This window comes from Miniopterus schreibersii (genome assembly GCF_964146895.1).
Source record: "Miniopterus schreibersii genome assembly, chromosome: 11".
Lineage (NCBI taxonomy): Eukaryota > Metazoa > Chordata > Mammalia > Chiroptera > Miniopteridae > Miniopterus > Miniopterus schreibersii.
In genome coordinates, this window is record NC_138111.1 from 2,944,018 (window position 1) to 2,955,672 (window position 11,655).

Sequence of the window (11,655 nt, forward strand, 5' to 3'; positions counted from 1 at the left end):
GCATGTACCCTAAAGGGACCTTAGGAACAGTGAGACCTGATCCTGTTCTGCCTGCTTGGATTCTGTCTCCAGGCAACCACCTGCCGCCTCTCTACCTGGATGGCCATGTGTTTGCAAGTCAGCCCCGGCTGGTTCCTCAGACGATACCTCAGCAGCAGAGTTACCAACAGGTGATGGCAGCAAGCCCAGTGGCCTTGTAGGGGGCAGGGGCGGTGTCATTACTTTATTTGTCATCTGTCCCTTTCTCTGTATCCCTCACATGTAGTGCCCAGCACCTGGCCTGTCATGGCAGCCAGCCAATGTTTGTGGAACGAGTAAATGAGAGACAGGGAAGAGGAATGGAGCTCAGTGCTCCAGACTCTGCTTAGTTTTCCTTTCTCAGAGTTCTCCTTCTGTGTTCTAGCTGGGGAATTAGCTGAAACGGAATTCTCTTTGGTGATCAGGTATCCTTCTGATGAAGAGAAGCAAGGCCTAGACTCCCAGGCACGGATGCATTAGAAAGAGGTAGTTTTAGAAGCAAGCAGGTATTTGTTTTTATGCAGGATTGGCATATTTTCTGTGCTGCAAGGGGATGATTTCTGGAAGTCTCTTGAAGTAATTGCAGGGCCTTCTGAATGGCCCAGCACCCCCAGACCTGTGTGCCTGCACAGACCTGCACCATGGAGCGCCTGGGTGGAAACCCTGCTCCAAGTGCAGATTGGGGTCCAAGAACAGAGGACTTGGCCTATCCTGACCTCTCTTTAAAGTGTGTTCTTAAATATTACATTGTTTAGTTTTGCAAGATGTTGGTCTTTACATAACTGGGTCACACTTCGTGTGTTCTTATGTGATTGTCCATCACCATATTTCTGAGATCCACCTCCATGGATGAACGTAGGTACGAAAATATATGATATGTGTAGAGCAAAAGCACAGGAAGGTTGCGCTTGAATTTGCATTTTGGGTGGTGTTCTAGCTGCCATGCGGAGAGGAGAAGAGGAAAAAACAGCTTGAAGGGTACCATAGTAACCCTCCTGGCTTCCCCCCACAGGCTGCCGCTGCCCAGCAGATCCCCATTTCCCTTCACACGTCTCTACAGGCTCCAGCCCAACTGGGACTGAGAGGTGGGCTGCCCGTCTCCCAGTCACAGGAGATCTTCAGCTCCTTGCAGCCCTTCAGGTGAGATGAGAGCACTGAAGAGCTGGCAGCTCACTAGCAGAGCTCAGACCTTTGCATCCTGTGCACTCGTTCCCTTTGTTTTGCTTTCCTCCCTGCTTGTCCGCTTTAGGGGTGGGGTGGGGGTAATTGTGGTCAGTTACAGGTCATTATTAACTGAGCTGCAGGAGAGGCCGTGGACCTGCTCCCTCCGTGCGCCTCTGCCATGCTCAACGCCCTTCTCCCACCGCCTCCAGCTGCTCTTGCTGTGTCTTATGTCCAGTACTTTTGGCATCACATAGGTTTTCCTGCGTCTTGTACGCTTGTCCATTTAACCCAGCGATGCTCAAACTATGGTCCCTGCACCAGCAGCATTGGCACCGTCTAGGAAGATGTTATAAATGCAAATTCCTACTCAGACCTTCTGAGTCAGAAACTAGGGGTGTGGCCAGCAGTGTGTTTTCTCAAGCCCTCTGAGGTTCTGATGCGGGCTCAAGTTTCAGATCCTCTGCTGTACTCACCCACCGACCCCGACCATCTGTCTGGCTTTTGCAGATCTCAGGTGTACATGCACCCTAGCCTGTCACCGCCCAGCACCATGATCCTCTCTGGAGGCACAGCCTTGAAGCCTCCGTACTCTGCGTTCCCCGGCATGCAGCCCTTAGAGATGGTGAAGCCCCAGTCTGGCTCACCCTACCAGCCCATGAGCGGAAGCCAAGCCCTGGTCTACGAGAGCCAGCTCGGCCAGGCTGCTAGTCTGGGTGCCTCCCAGATGTTGGACTCCCAGCTCCCACAGGTCAGGAATTCATTCACTCCCACCCCAGACTCAGGCCTTGCTTCCTCATGACTGCTTGTTCCTCTGTCTGCATCTCGATGTGTGCTGACCTACCTGCTGTTGTAGCCACTGTGACTGGTTCCTGGGCCACTAGAACCAGGGCCACATGCTCAGCCCCTTCTGAGTAGTCCCGTCACCTCTATCCCTGAAACCTGGCTTCCTCTAAGAGCACTGCTCCTCCTGGAGCCCCACTCCCACCCTCGGGCTGTGGGCTTGGAGGTGGGTGAGTGTCCTTTGCATACTCACTGATGCTTCCTGGTTCTCCCAAATTATATCTTGAGTCCAATCTGTCTTTGGGACCTGAACTCAAATCCAGTGGGTTGCTGCATCTCTGCTTTAGTATCTCATGATATCTGAAACTTAACTTGCGCAGTGTGTCCAAAGCGTGATCTTATTCCTAGTCCTTGAGGTTGTCCAGTTCTAGTCACCCCTTCTCCTTCAGCAGTTCCTATTGGCTCTGTATTTGAAAAGTAGTGAGAGTCCGGCCGTTTCTCGTCCCTGCCACCCCCTCCCTGTCCAGGATCCTGTACGAGCTCCTGCCCCATCTCTTCTGCTCCTGCTCTTGGTCCCAACACTCCATTCTCAGCACAGCAGCCAGGGGCCCCATTAAAACACAGGTCTGGTCATGCACACGCTGAGCTAGTGCCGTCCTCTTGTCCATCCCACCCTGTTGTGCACAGGCGGAGCCTGGGGCCTCTGGCTGCCACATGTCTCGGTGATGTAGTCCCAATAGATCCTTCTGACCCTCCACTGTGGACTCAATAGCAGGGAGATGAAGAGGAATATGACTGAGAGACAAAAAGTGGCCCACTCCTGCCCCTTCCTTTACCGCCTTGTTCTGGACGTTAGAAGTGGTTGCTTAGGCCTTGCAGTCACCCATTCTTTGAAAGCATCCAAGAGGCTCCAGTTTGGGTCCAAGGACCCAGTTGTTTTGTTCTCTATGACCTTTGGCCTCTGTGATGCACAGAAGGCACACAGGTGCCTTTTCTCTACCGCTTTTGTCGTCCGGGACCCACATGGACATCACTTCCTCAGAGCTTCCCTGCCCTTCCCCGACTCTTCCCCCACCCACACCTGCACATGGGTTTGCTGCTGCACTGTGCTCTGGCAGCCTGCGGCTGTGTCCGGCATGTCACTGCGCTGCTGTTGCGTTTCTGGGCTTGACACATTGCGGTACTTCCCCAGCACAGAGTGTGCATTCAGTTAGCCTTTGCTGGGTGGAAGCAAGGCGGGCTGGGGCACACGCCCTTTGCCGACTTGGAGAGGAGCTGTGTGGTGCCAGCCAGCCGCAGGCAGCCTCGTCCTGCACTTGCTTCCCCACCACCCACCCTGTTCCAGGATAGGCCTGCCCCTGCTGTCGAGTGTAAAGTCTAGGGTGCCCTCTCCTTGGCTCTAACAGAAAGCCAGAGTCTTCACTACTGTGCAGAGGCCTCACTTTAACCTTAAAATAGGAATTCGAAGTCTAAAGTGGGGTTGCTCTTAGGCACATGTATAAACACCCAGCCTCCTCCACTCCTCCTCCTGACTCTCCCTGTTGTCAGCAGCTGACGATGCCACTGCCTGGCTCCCAGCTGCCTCTGCCTCGATATGGCTCTGGGCAGCAGCCCCTGATCCTGCCACCATCCATCCAGCTGCCGCAGGGGCAGAGCCTCTCTGTTGGGGCCCCCCGCAGAATTCTTCCACCTGGGTCCCAGCCTTCGGTCCTTAACACCAGCAGAGAGGTAAGCATGACTCCATCTGATGGGATCCTGGGAGGGTCCTTACGAACCCCTCAGGTTAGTCAGGCACTACTGTTGGGGCAGGAAATGCCAGAGGCCGGGGGTGCAACCTCCTGACCTCAGCACCCCAGTTTTCCTCACTTGTTCAGAGTCCTCTCGGCATTCTGTGCAGGAACCCCCTGATTTGTGTGTAACCAGCAACGTAGGTGGACTTGGGTGTGTGAGATGCCCAAGTAGAGAGGAAGGTGTGTGCAGTCTGTGCCTGAGCTCCCTTATTAGGCAAGGGAGCACCTGTGGAGCCAGTTCAGGGGCAAGTCCCAAAGGTCCCAGATAGAGTATGTCTGGGGCTGAGGTCCGGGGACCTGTGTTCCTCACCAGCTCCCAGGGTTCTGCTGAGGATGCCTTCCCTGGGGTATAGATATTGTGGTCACAGCCTGCCCTGTGGTGGTACTCAGGCCACTCTCCCTGCTCAACTTGAAAAGGAAATATCAGCACCACACTTCTAAGAACAAGCCCTCAAGCCTGAGTTCCTTCAGAAGATTCCTCTCTCTCCTGAAGTTCTACTGGGTCCTCAGGGGCCCCTATCAGCTCCGCCAGGCAGTTCAGCGCGGGCCAGGCTGTCTCCTGGGCCACCAGACAGCAGCTTTTACTTCCTGGTCTCTTTAGTCCTCTCAGATGGAGATGAAGGGCTTCCACTTTGCCGACAGTAAACAGAATGTTCCTTCCGGAGGCTCTGTGCAGTCACCACAGACCTACAGGTAAGAACACGCCTGGGGGTGGAGACTGCCGAGTGCTCGCTGTAGCCAGGGCTGGGGATTCAGAAGAAGCTGAGGGCCCAGGGAGGGCGACGCAGGGCACCAAGGCTGGGTCCCCTTCACCCACATGTCGCCCACAAGTTTCAGTAACGGGAAAACCAGGAACCAGGTTTCTCTCTTTGATCCTCACGCTCGGATGCTCTGGGTCGGGAGAGCTCGCTGGGCTCGCTGGGAAGGTAGGAAGAGGAACAGGGAACCGCTAATGTTGTAGCAGTCGGGCTGACCTGGCTACGCACAGCTTTCTCACCAGCTTTTACAAGGAGCCAGTGGCCACGAAGGCACAGCCCTAGGCGGGGAGGAGAGATTCCTTCCCCTGGACTTGTTACTGCTGGGCCGTGGGTTGCACTTTCTCCTTGCTTCCTCTGTATCTCTCTGCCTCCAGTAACAGTCCCAGGTCCCTTAGCTGGATTCAGAGATGGCCCTGGATGAGTTATCCAGGCTCTGGATGAGAAGTCCGAGAAGCTCTGGGTCTGCTGGCTTTCTCACTCGAGGAAGCGTGTAGGGTTGGCAGGCAGCATATCCCGGCTCTGGGCCCAGGGTTGGTGCAGTCGACTCTTGTTATGTGTGGAATGCCTGGGAATCCCTCATTTGTAAATGAGTCAGACAGACGTGTGGCTTGCAGTGCCCTGTGAGATGTCAGTGGAGGCTCCAGCACCCCCCGGGTCCTGACTGACGGAGCAGCGCCCTGCCAGTCAGGTCCCCACCTGTGTGAGTCGTTCTGGCCGTGGGCACTCTGCCCGCTGCTCCTGGAGCACCTCAGCCTCCTGCCACTTCGTTCCATCCTTCCAACTGCATTTCCAGAGAGGGATTTTGTGAATTTTCCCTATTTCACCATCTCTTCTTATTTTCACTCCTTTGGCTTCACTCATCTTTTTTGTTAGTTTGCTTTGTGTGCCGGTCCTATTTTTTACTTAGGCCTGAACAGGAGAATTATAGAAAAATGTGGGCAGCAGCACAGAGCCATGTGTGGAATTTGGAGGAAGGAAGGGAGCTGGGAGTATAAACAAGTGCTGTTGTCTCCCTGCAGCCACAGGCAGAGTCAGCAGCATCTGGCCTTGAGCTCCTCGGGCAAACCCAGCCCAGGTACCCTCACCTAACAAGAGCCACCTGTGTAGAAATGGCGGTTGCTTTCCTCAGTGGAGACTGTTTGGAAAAACATCTTTAATTCAGTAGCCTTTGTTTTGTTGGTGTTTTCATTGGGGTTGGGAACATTGGTATATTTTTAGAGAGAAGTGTTTCCCACTTTTTCTGGAAATGGCTTCTGAGCATGCCCTGCCGCAGGGCTCCCCAATCAGGTCCTTGAGGGGTGCTGTGTGTGAGACAGCTTACTGGGGGCTGAGCTCCTTGGTACAGGCCCTGATGAACTGTCCAGAGTCCTGATGAACTCTGCACACAGCCCTTCATGCTTTCTGACATGAAAACTTTCTTTTTCACATAACACCTAATTAACCTCCCCCAAGAACTAGTTGTCTGGGCAATGGAACACAGTTAGAAAGGTATTCTACAGTGTGATTCCATTTGGTATCTCTCCACCCCACCCATCCCACTCCCCCCCACCCACCCAAAAAAGGGGAAGACTAGGAAAGTACTTGGCATAATTCTTATCAGGTTTAGAGACCTTTTGTCTGGTCATAGAATCATGCTGGTCCAGACCCTTCAAGCCCTGAGACAGTTAGTGTCTGTCCATCTGTCCAGTCAGTGTCTGCCCGGAGTGGGGACTCGGCCTCTGCCCTTTGGGTGCATCTCCGTGAGCTGTGTTGGAGGTGCCAGGGCTGCCGGTGCCCACCGCACTCCCCCGTCTGTGCTCTAGCTGTCTGAGGTCTTTGTTTTCCTCTGCCCGGAGGTCTGCGAGCCTAGCCAGGGCCGCGCCGGGCTTGACTGCGTTTTGTGGTGACACGTGTGTTCTCACCCCCTGCCTTTGGTTTTTTCAGGCCTAGCTCTGCTAGCCCCAGTGGGAAGCCCTCTGGACCAGCAGTTAACATGGGCTCTGTGCAGGGACACTACGCTCACCAGGTAGAAGATGGCTTTCCAGACCCTCCAGCCCCGGACGCTTAGGCCCGTCTCCAAGCGCCAAAAGAGAAGGGACTGTCCACCCCATTTGCGTGCTCCTCTTATAAAGAGAGATGTGCCCTGGCGCTTAGAGCATGGCCGGGAGCCGGGAGCTGAGTCCCTCTGGCGAAGGCATGGCTCCTGATGGGCGTCTGGATCCTTCCTTGTCCTGCAGAGAAGGGAGGATGCGGAATCCTCGGAGGAGGTGACGCCGGAGGTGGACTATCCCTCCGTAGCGATTGGGCCGTGAAGGCGCTGGGACGGGGTTAGGTCTGGGGGTTGGCTTAGACCCGGGGCGTGTGTGCGTGCCGTGCTAGCTCTAGTAAGTGCTGTCTCGTCTTTGTCCTGGCTGGGAGGGGCTGTGATGGAGTGGTGTGTCCCATTCTGTAATTACGGGATTGATTCCTCAGTGTCTTTGCCGTTGGCACTGTTCTCTTCACTGCTGCCCCAAAATGTGTCAGGGCTCCAGAGCTCAGGCGTGTCAGCTGGGATTTTAGGAAAGCAGGGCTCCTTGCTGGTGGAGGTGGAGGGTTGGCCACTCATTTCACTCCCGACGTGATTCCTTGGAGGCAGCTCCTTGAGTTCTTGGATTGAGCTTCTAAAGCCTTCTTCCAGAGTCCACACCACAGTGTGGGGCAGATTGAGGTGGTCACTTTGTGACACACTGCCCAGTGCAGACCTGCAGATAAGGGACCCTGACTGCGAATCTCGAGGTCAGACTCAGTCCTGGGGCAAGGTTCCCACAGACAGCGAGTCTGGAGGGTCAGAGGTCTGAGAGAACCAAGTCTGCCCGGAGGCCCCGCCCCTCAGGAGACAGGCAGGTCTATGCAGGGGCTGTCACCTGTGGGCATGGGTGCACCGATTTGAAAAGGTTTTCCAGTCAGCCTTGGATGTGCCGCCCCTGCAGAGGCCCCCGGGTATCGCAGAATGCTCCCCGGAGGACCCGGCGTCTTCCTGCCTCTCCCAATCACTGCCCACAGTGCCAGTGGGCAGGGAGAGCAGCGCCCCCTGTGTCATTTCAGGAGGGCTGCTTCTGAGTCTGTCCTCCACCAAGGGGTGGGCTCCTTAGGGTGGCTTTTCTCTGTGACTCAGGAGCAGGAAGGGTGGTGGGAACTGTGTATCCAGGTGGCTGTTGCTGAGTGAGGGTAACCCCTTCATCTCCCTTCATCTGTCCAAAGGCAAAACCACGAGTGGATGAAAAGCCCAGCCTGGGAGCCGTGAAACTGCAGGAGGCCCCCTCGGCCGCCCCCCAGATGAAGCGAACAGGAGCCATCAAGCCTCGGGCGGTGAACATGGAGGAGAGCAAGGCCTGAAGGTGCTCCGCCGCACCGCCTCACCGCGGGGACAGTGCTGCCCTCGGCCTCGCCTCAGCACAGATGCTCCGGAATCTCAGCAGCTCCTCCGTCCAACCGCCTGGCCCAGGCGGAGAGAAGTCCCTTCTCTTCTCCACTCCTGAAAGCTCCGACGTCCAACCAGCTTGCACCGTGGATGTGTGGCGTTGACCTGCTTGCTTTAATATGGAACAAACAGCAAACGACCCCATCCCGCCTCCTTCTCGCCCGGCCTGTGTGAGGACTTGAGCCTCGATCAGCGCAGAGCAGCCCCCCTCCCCCACCCCCCGCATCGGGGCTGCTCCTCAGCCAGGCGGGTGCTTTTTCTCAGTGCTTCCTACCCCCCGTCCCCAGCAGGGTGGTGTGGCAGCAGGGTCCTTTCAGTTTGAAGCTATTTGTTTTAAAAAGCAGCTAAGGTTTTTACAAAGGAGGAGGGAAAACAAAACACGAGCTATGTCTGTGCAGCTGAACTATATGTGCTCTTTGCCAGCCTCTCCCAGGCTCTCATGTTCCAGTGCTTTCCTTTCCCTTTCCTTTTTTAAGTTGATGTGTCACTGCAACACTCCCTCCTGCTCTCTCTCGGCTGGTTAGCTTTTGAGGTTACATAAGACACTGGCCTGCGCACCCGGGTATCCAGCTGCGTGCTCTGGAAGTCGTGGGCTCCAGCCTGGCCCAGAGGCTCATGGGCACCCCAGTGAGGTGGAGTTTAGCGTACGAATTTCTGTCCTGGACTCTTCTAAAGCCAGTGGACATGCTGACTGCTGGCCCCATGGTGAATTAGAGCTACAGTCACTGGTGTGTTTCAGGTTGGCCTGGACGTGTGAGCAGACAGTACCACAGGGCCCGCCAGCGTCTCTGCTCATGGGGCTCTAGCACCCGCAGGGCTGCTGGTCACACACTCCCTCTCCTGGAAGCCCTTCACCCTGTGCCGTTCTCCCTTATTCCTCCTGGGCCCACCTCTTTCTTGTCTGGATTCCAGCCTCCCCCCCCCCCCGTCCCTCCTCCCTAGACACCATGCACTTGGGTTTGAGGCAGGGCCTGCCGTCTTTGTGGCTGCTGGGGGCTTCCTGTTCCTCCTCTTCTTGCCTAGCAGCAGGCCCAGGTTGTTGGGACGGGGCCTGTGCTGAGCAGTGGGCCGGGCAGGGTCAAAGGGAGGCTGTGTTGCAGGGCTGACTGTGGTTCCAAAACAGGCTAGGCAGCCTCCTAAGTCTGCAGAGCTGCCTCTGGCAAAATGTTCTGTGAGCTGTTTACGCTGGGTTTTGTTTTTTTAAAATAAGAACTAGAGTCATCCCAATCCTGCCATTCCAAGGAAAGGGAAGGGGAACGTTCAAGTTTTGCACATGCCCTTTGAGGAACTCGGCAGCTGTCTACCGAGAGGAGGCACTGCCTCTGGTTCCAGGGAACCTGACTCTGAGCAGGTGTGGAAGGTGGGCTTGGACATCTGCCCTCAGTGTCCCCACAGCTGTGTTTCCCCAGTCAAGCTGTTTCTCAGCTCTGTCTGGTGTAGGACACAGAGAAGGTGCCTGAGGACTGCTGAAGTAACTTGGTGTTGCTGTTGACTGCTTGAAGGATGGGGGGACAGCCGCCCAGCAGTTCTTGGCTCGTACCCAGTGTCATCTGGAGAGGGCCAGTTTCCTTGGAAGGTGCTTTACTGCTCACTCTGTAGCTTTCAGCACCCCCTTCTTGCCTCAACCCTCAGACCTTACTTTTTACTGGCTTCTCTTTTTTTCCTTCATCCCCGGAGTCTTTACTCTGAAGTCCTGTCAGCACTCATTTGCCCCTTCTTCCCCCTTGATCAAGTGCTGATTGCTCCAGACCCCGCCCACCCGATGCACTGCTTGTCTAAAAGAAAAGATTTTCTCATTGTGAAAGTCAACAGAAGAGTCCTGGATGCTGTTACAAACTCAAGATGTACCCTCCAGGTGACCCTGCCAGAGCGACAGTACTTGTGTTTGAGAAAAAATAAAAACAAAGGGGTCCCCTGTTCTCCAGATCCTTTCTCTGCCCTGTATTTTCTACCCCCCCCCAATAAAAACAGAAAACACTAGAATTTATTTATATGTATTGATGTTGTAGGTTTAGGTAAAGAAAGTAAATGTTTCACTGCTCTATTTATATATAATGTCTGACTTACTCTGCAGAAAAGGCCAGGAAATTGCATGTGAAGTTCAGTGCTTACACCTCGTGTGCCCAGCTGCAGGCTCTTCCCACTGGAACTCTGGGGGCAGAGGGTAGGCCTGGGTCTGCCCAACACCCCTCCCTTCCTCAGTCTGATTAAATGCAGTCTTCACTGCAGCAATGTTTAAGGTGCAATCTTTCTTCCTTTCATGTGGTTTTAGAGCCAAGCTTGAGGTAGTAGGACTTTCGGTCTTATTTTGGTTTCAACCTCCCCTTCCCCCCCCTTCAGAATGCAAATCCATGCAGAGGCCTCTGGCCGGATGGCTTGGGGCCTTTGGCAGGAACAGATGAAAACCCAAACTTACCTTCTCTGCTGCTGAGATGGGGGTGGTGTCAGATCCCTCTCACGCACCTTTGCCTGCTAAAGCCACCCTCCCTCCTGATGCTGGCAGCTTTGCCCTGGCCATCGATGGTGCAGCCCACCACTCGCCACCCAGGGGCCGTGATATAGTGTCAGTCCAGTGTCAACCACTCAGTGGAGTGAAATCCCAGCATGTGGGGTCAATTGTCTGAGAGGCATCGTCCACCCACTGGAGATTTCTCTGCCAGCTGTGTTTGGTCTGGTTTTCTTTACTGTTACTTCCCCTTTTTATCCACACTGTTGTTTTCAAACTTGGAATTCATACACTTCTGGCTTTAGGTTCCTTAAGAGGAAAAACAAAGCATGACTGTAACACATTCAGAAAAATTGTTCCGGCAACTTCTAGGAATACCTTGTTAAATACTGGCATTCGTTCTCTCCAGCTGTGCCCTCGCCCTTCTGTCTTCTTGATCTGCCTCCTGGATGGTTGGTGAGGTTTGACTGATGCTCAGAACCAAGGAGGCGGAGGGCGTGCATGTGCGTGTTCTGAACTGGCCCACCGTGGGGCACTGGTACAGCTCCTCCCTGCCCATCGGCTCCCCTCCACCAAGCAGCTGCACGTTGCCTCACCTGCACTTGTCCTTTTTCACCTGCAGAGCAAGCCTGGGTTGGAAGGTCTGTTGGAAATGGCCTTCGGCAACCGAGGATACTCAAGTGTTTGTGCTTTGTCGTGTTCTGTGATGAGTGGGAAATGGAGACGTCAGAAAGCCAGCCCTTCCTGTTTCAAGACGTGAGACGGACCTAAGACAAATAGATCACCCAGGACAGGAATGGCTCAGTGTTGGGGTCAGACACTGTCCCCCAGCCGCGCTCTCCACCTGACCACCAGCGTGTATTTGGGTAGTGATCTTCCAGGCGCACCCAACCTGCTGTTCACTGTTTCTCCACCCGTGTTGGGTGGCCTCCAGGATGGTAGCAGCGTCCCCAGGGCCCTGCCTTCAGCATGTTACAAAGCCTCCAAGTGGAAATTTCTAGGAAGGCTCTGTGTGGATGACTTTCTTCCATTGTTTAAAAGGGGATACTGTACTGTAAGCTTTGGGCCTCATGCCTTGCATAGTAAAAAGGGTTTGGGATTTTTTTGTTCTCGAGAGGGCTTTGTTTCCTTTGTTTTTATTTTGGCCTTTCCTCTCTTTGTCTTTTCATGTAGACCAGATATTTGAAAGGGCAGACGATGGCTAAAGGTGTCATGTGCAGCTTGTTTATATGTTATTTTTGGGAAGCTTTTACTGGGATG

General features: G+C 54.4%; 1 protein-coding gene across 6 annotated transcripts in view; it reads left to right on the forward strand.

Annotated features, from left to right (window-relative positions):
• PRRC2B (proline rich coiled-coil 2B) overlaps positions 1 to 9,969 on the forward strand; it is a 77,593-nt gene extending 67,624 nt beyond the window's left edge. For 4 of the 6 annotated variants that reach the window (XM_081150507.1, XM_081150506.1, XM_081150508.1 and 1 more), the window contains 7 exons: positions 73 to 170; positions 1,031 to 1,158; positions 1,690 to 1,930; positions 3,514 to 3,690; positions 4,354 to 4,445; positions 6,434 to 6,515; positions 7,730 to 9,969. In XM_081150507.1, coding sequence (XP_081006633.1) covers positions 73 to 170; positions 1,031 to 1,158; positions 1,690 to 1,930; positions 3,514 to 3,690; positions 4,354 to 4,445; positions 6,434 to 6,515; positions 7,730 to 7,864 — 953 coding nt within the window. In that variant the 3' untranslated portion in view covers positions 7,865 to 9,969. The remainder of the gene's footprint in view (positions 1 to 72; positions 171 to 1,030; positions 1,159 to 1,689; positions 1,931 to 3,513; positions 3,691 to 4,353; positions 4,446 to 6,433; positions 6,516 to 7,729) is intronic. The other 2 variants (XM_081150509.1, XM_081150511.1) reach the window with 1 other exon arrangement.
• Positions 9,970 to 11,655: the final 1,686 nt, after the last annotated feature.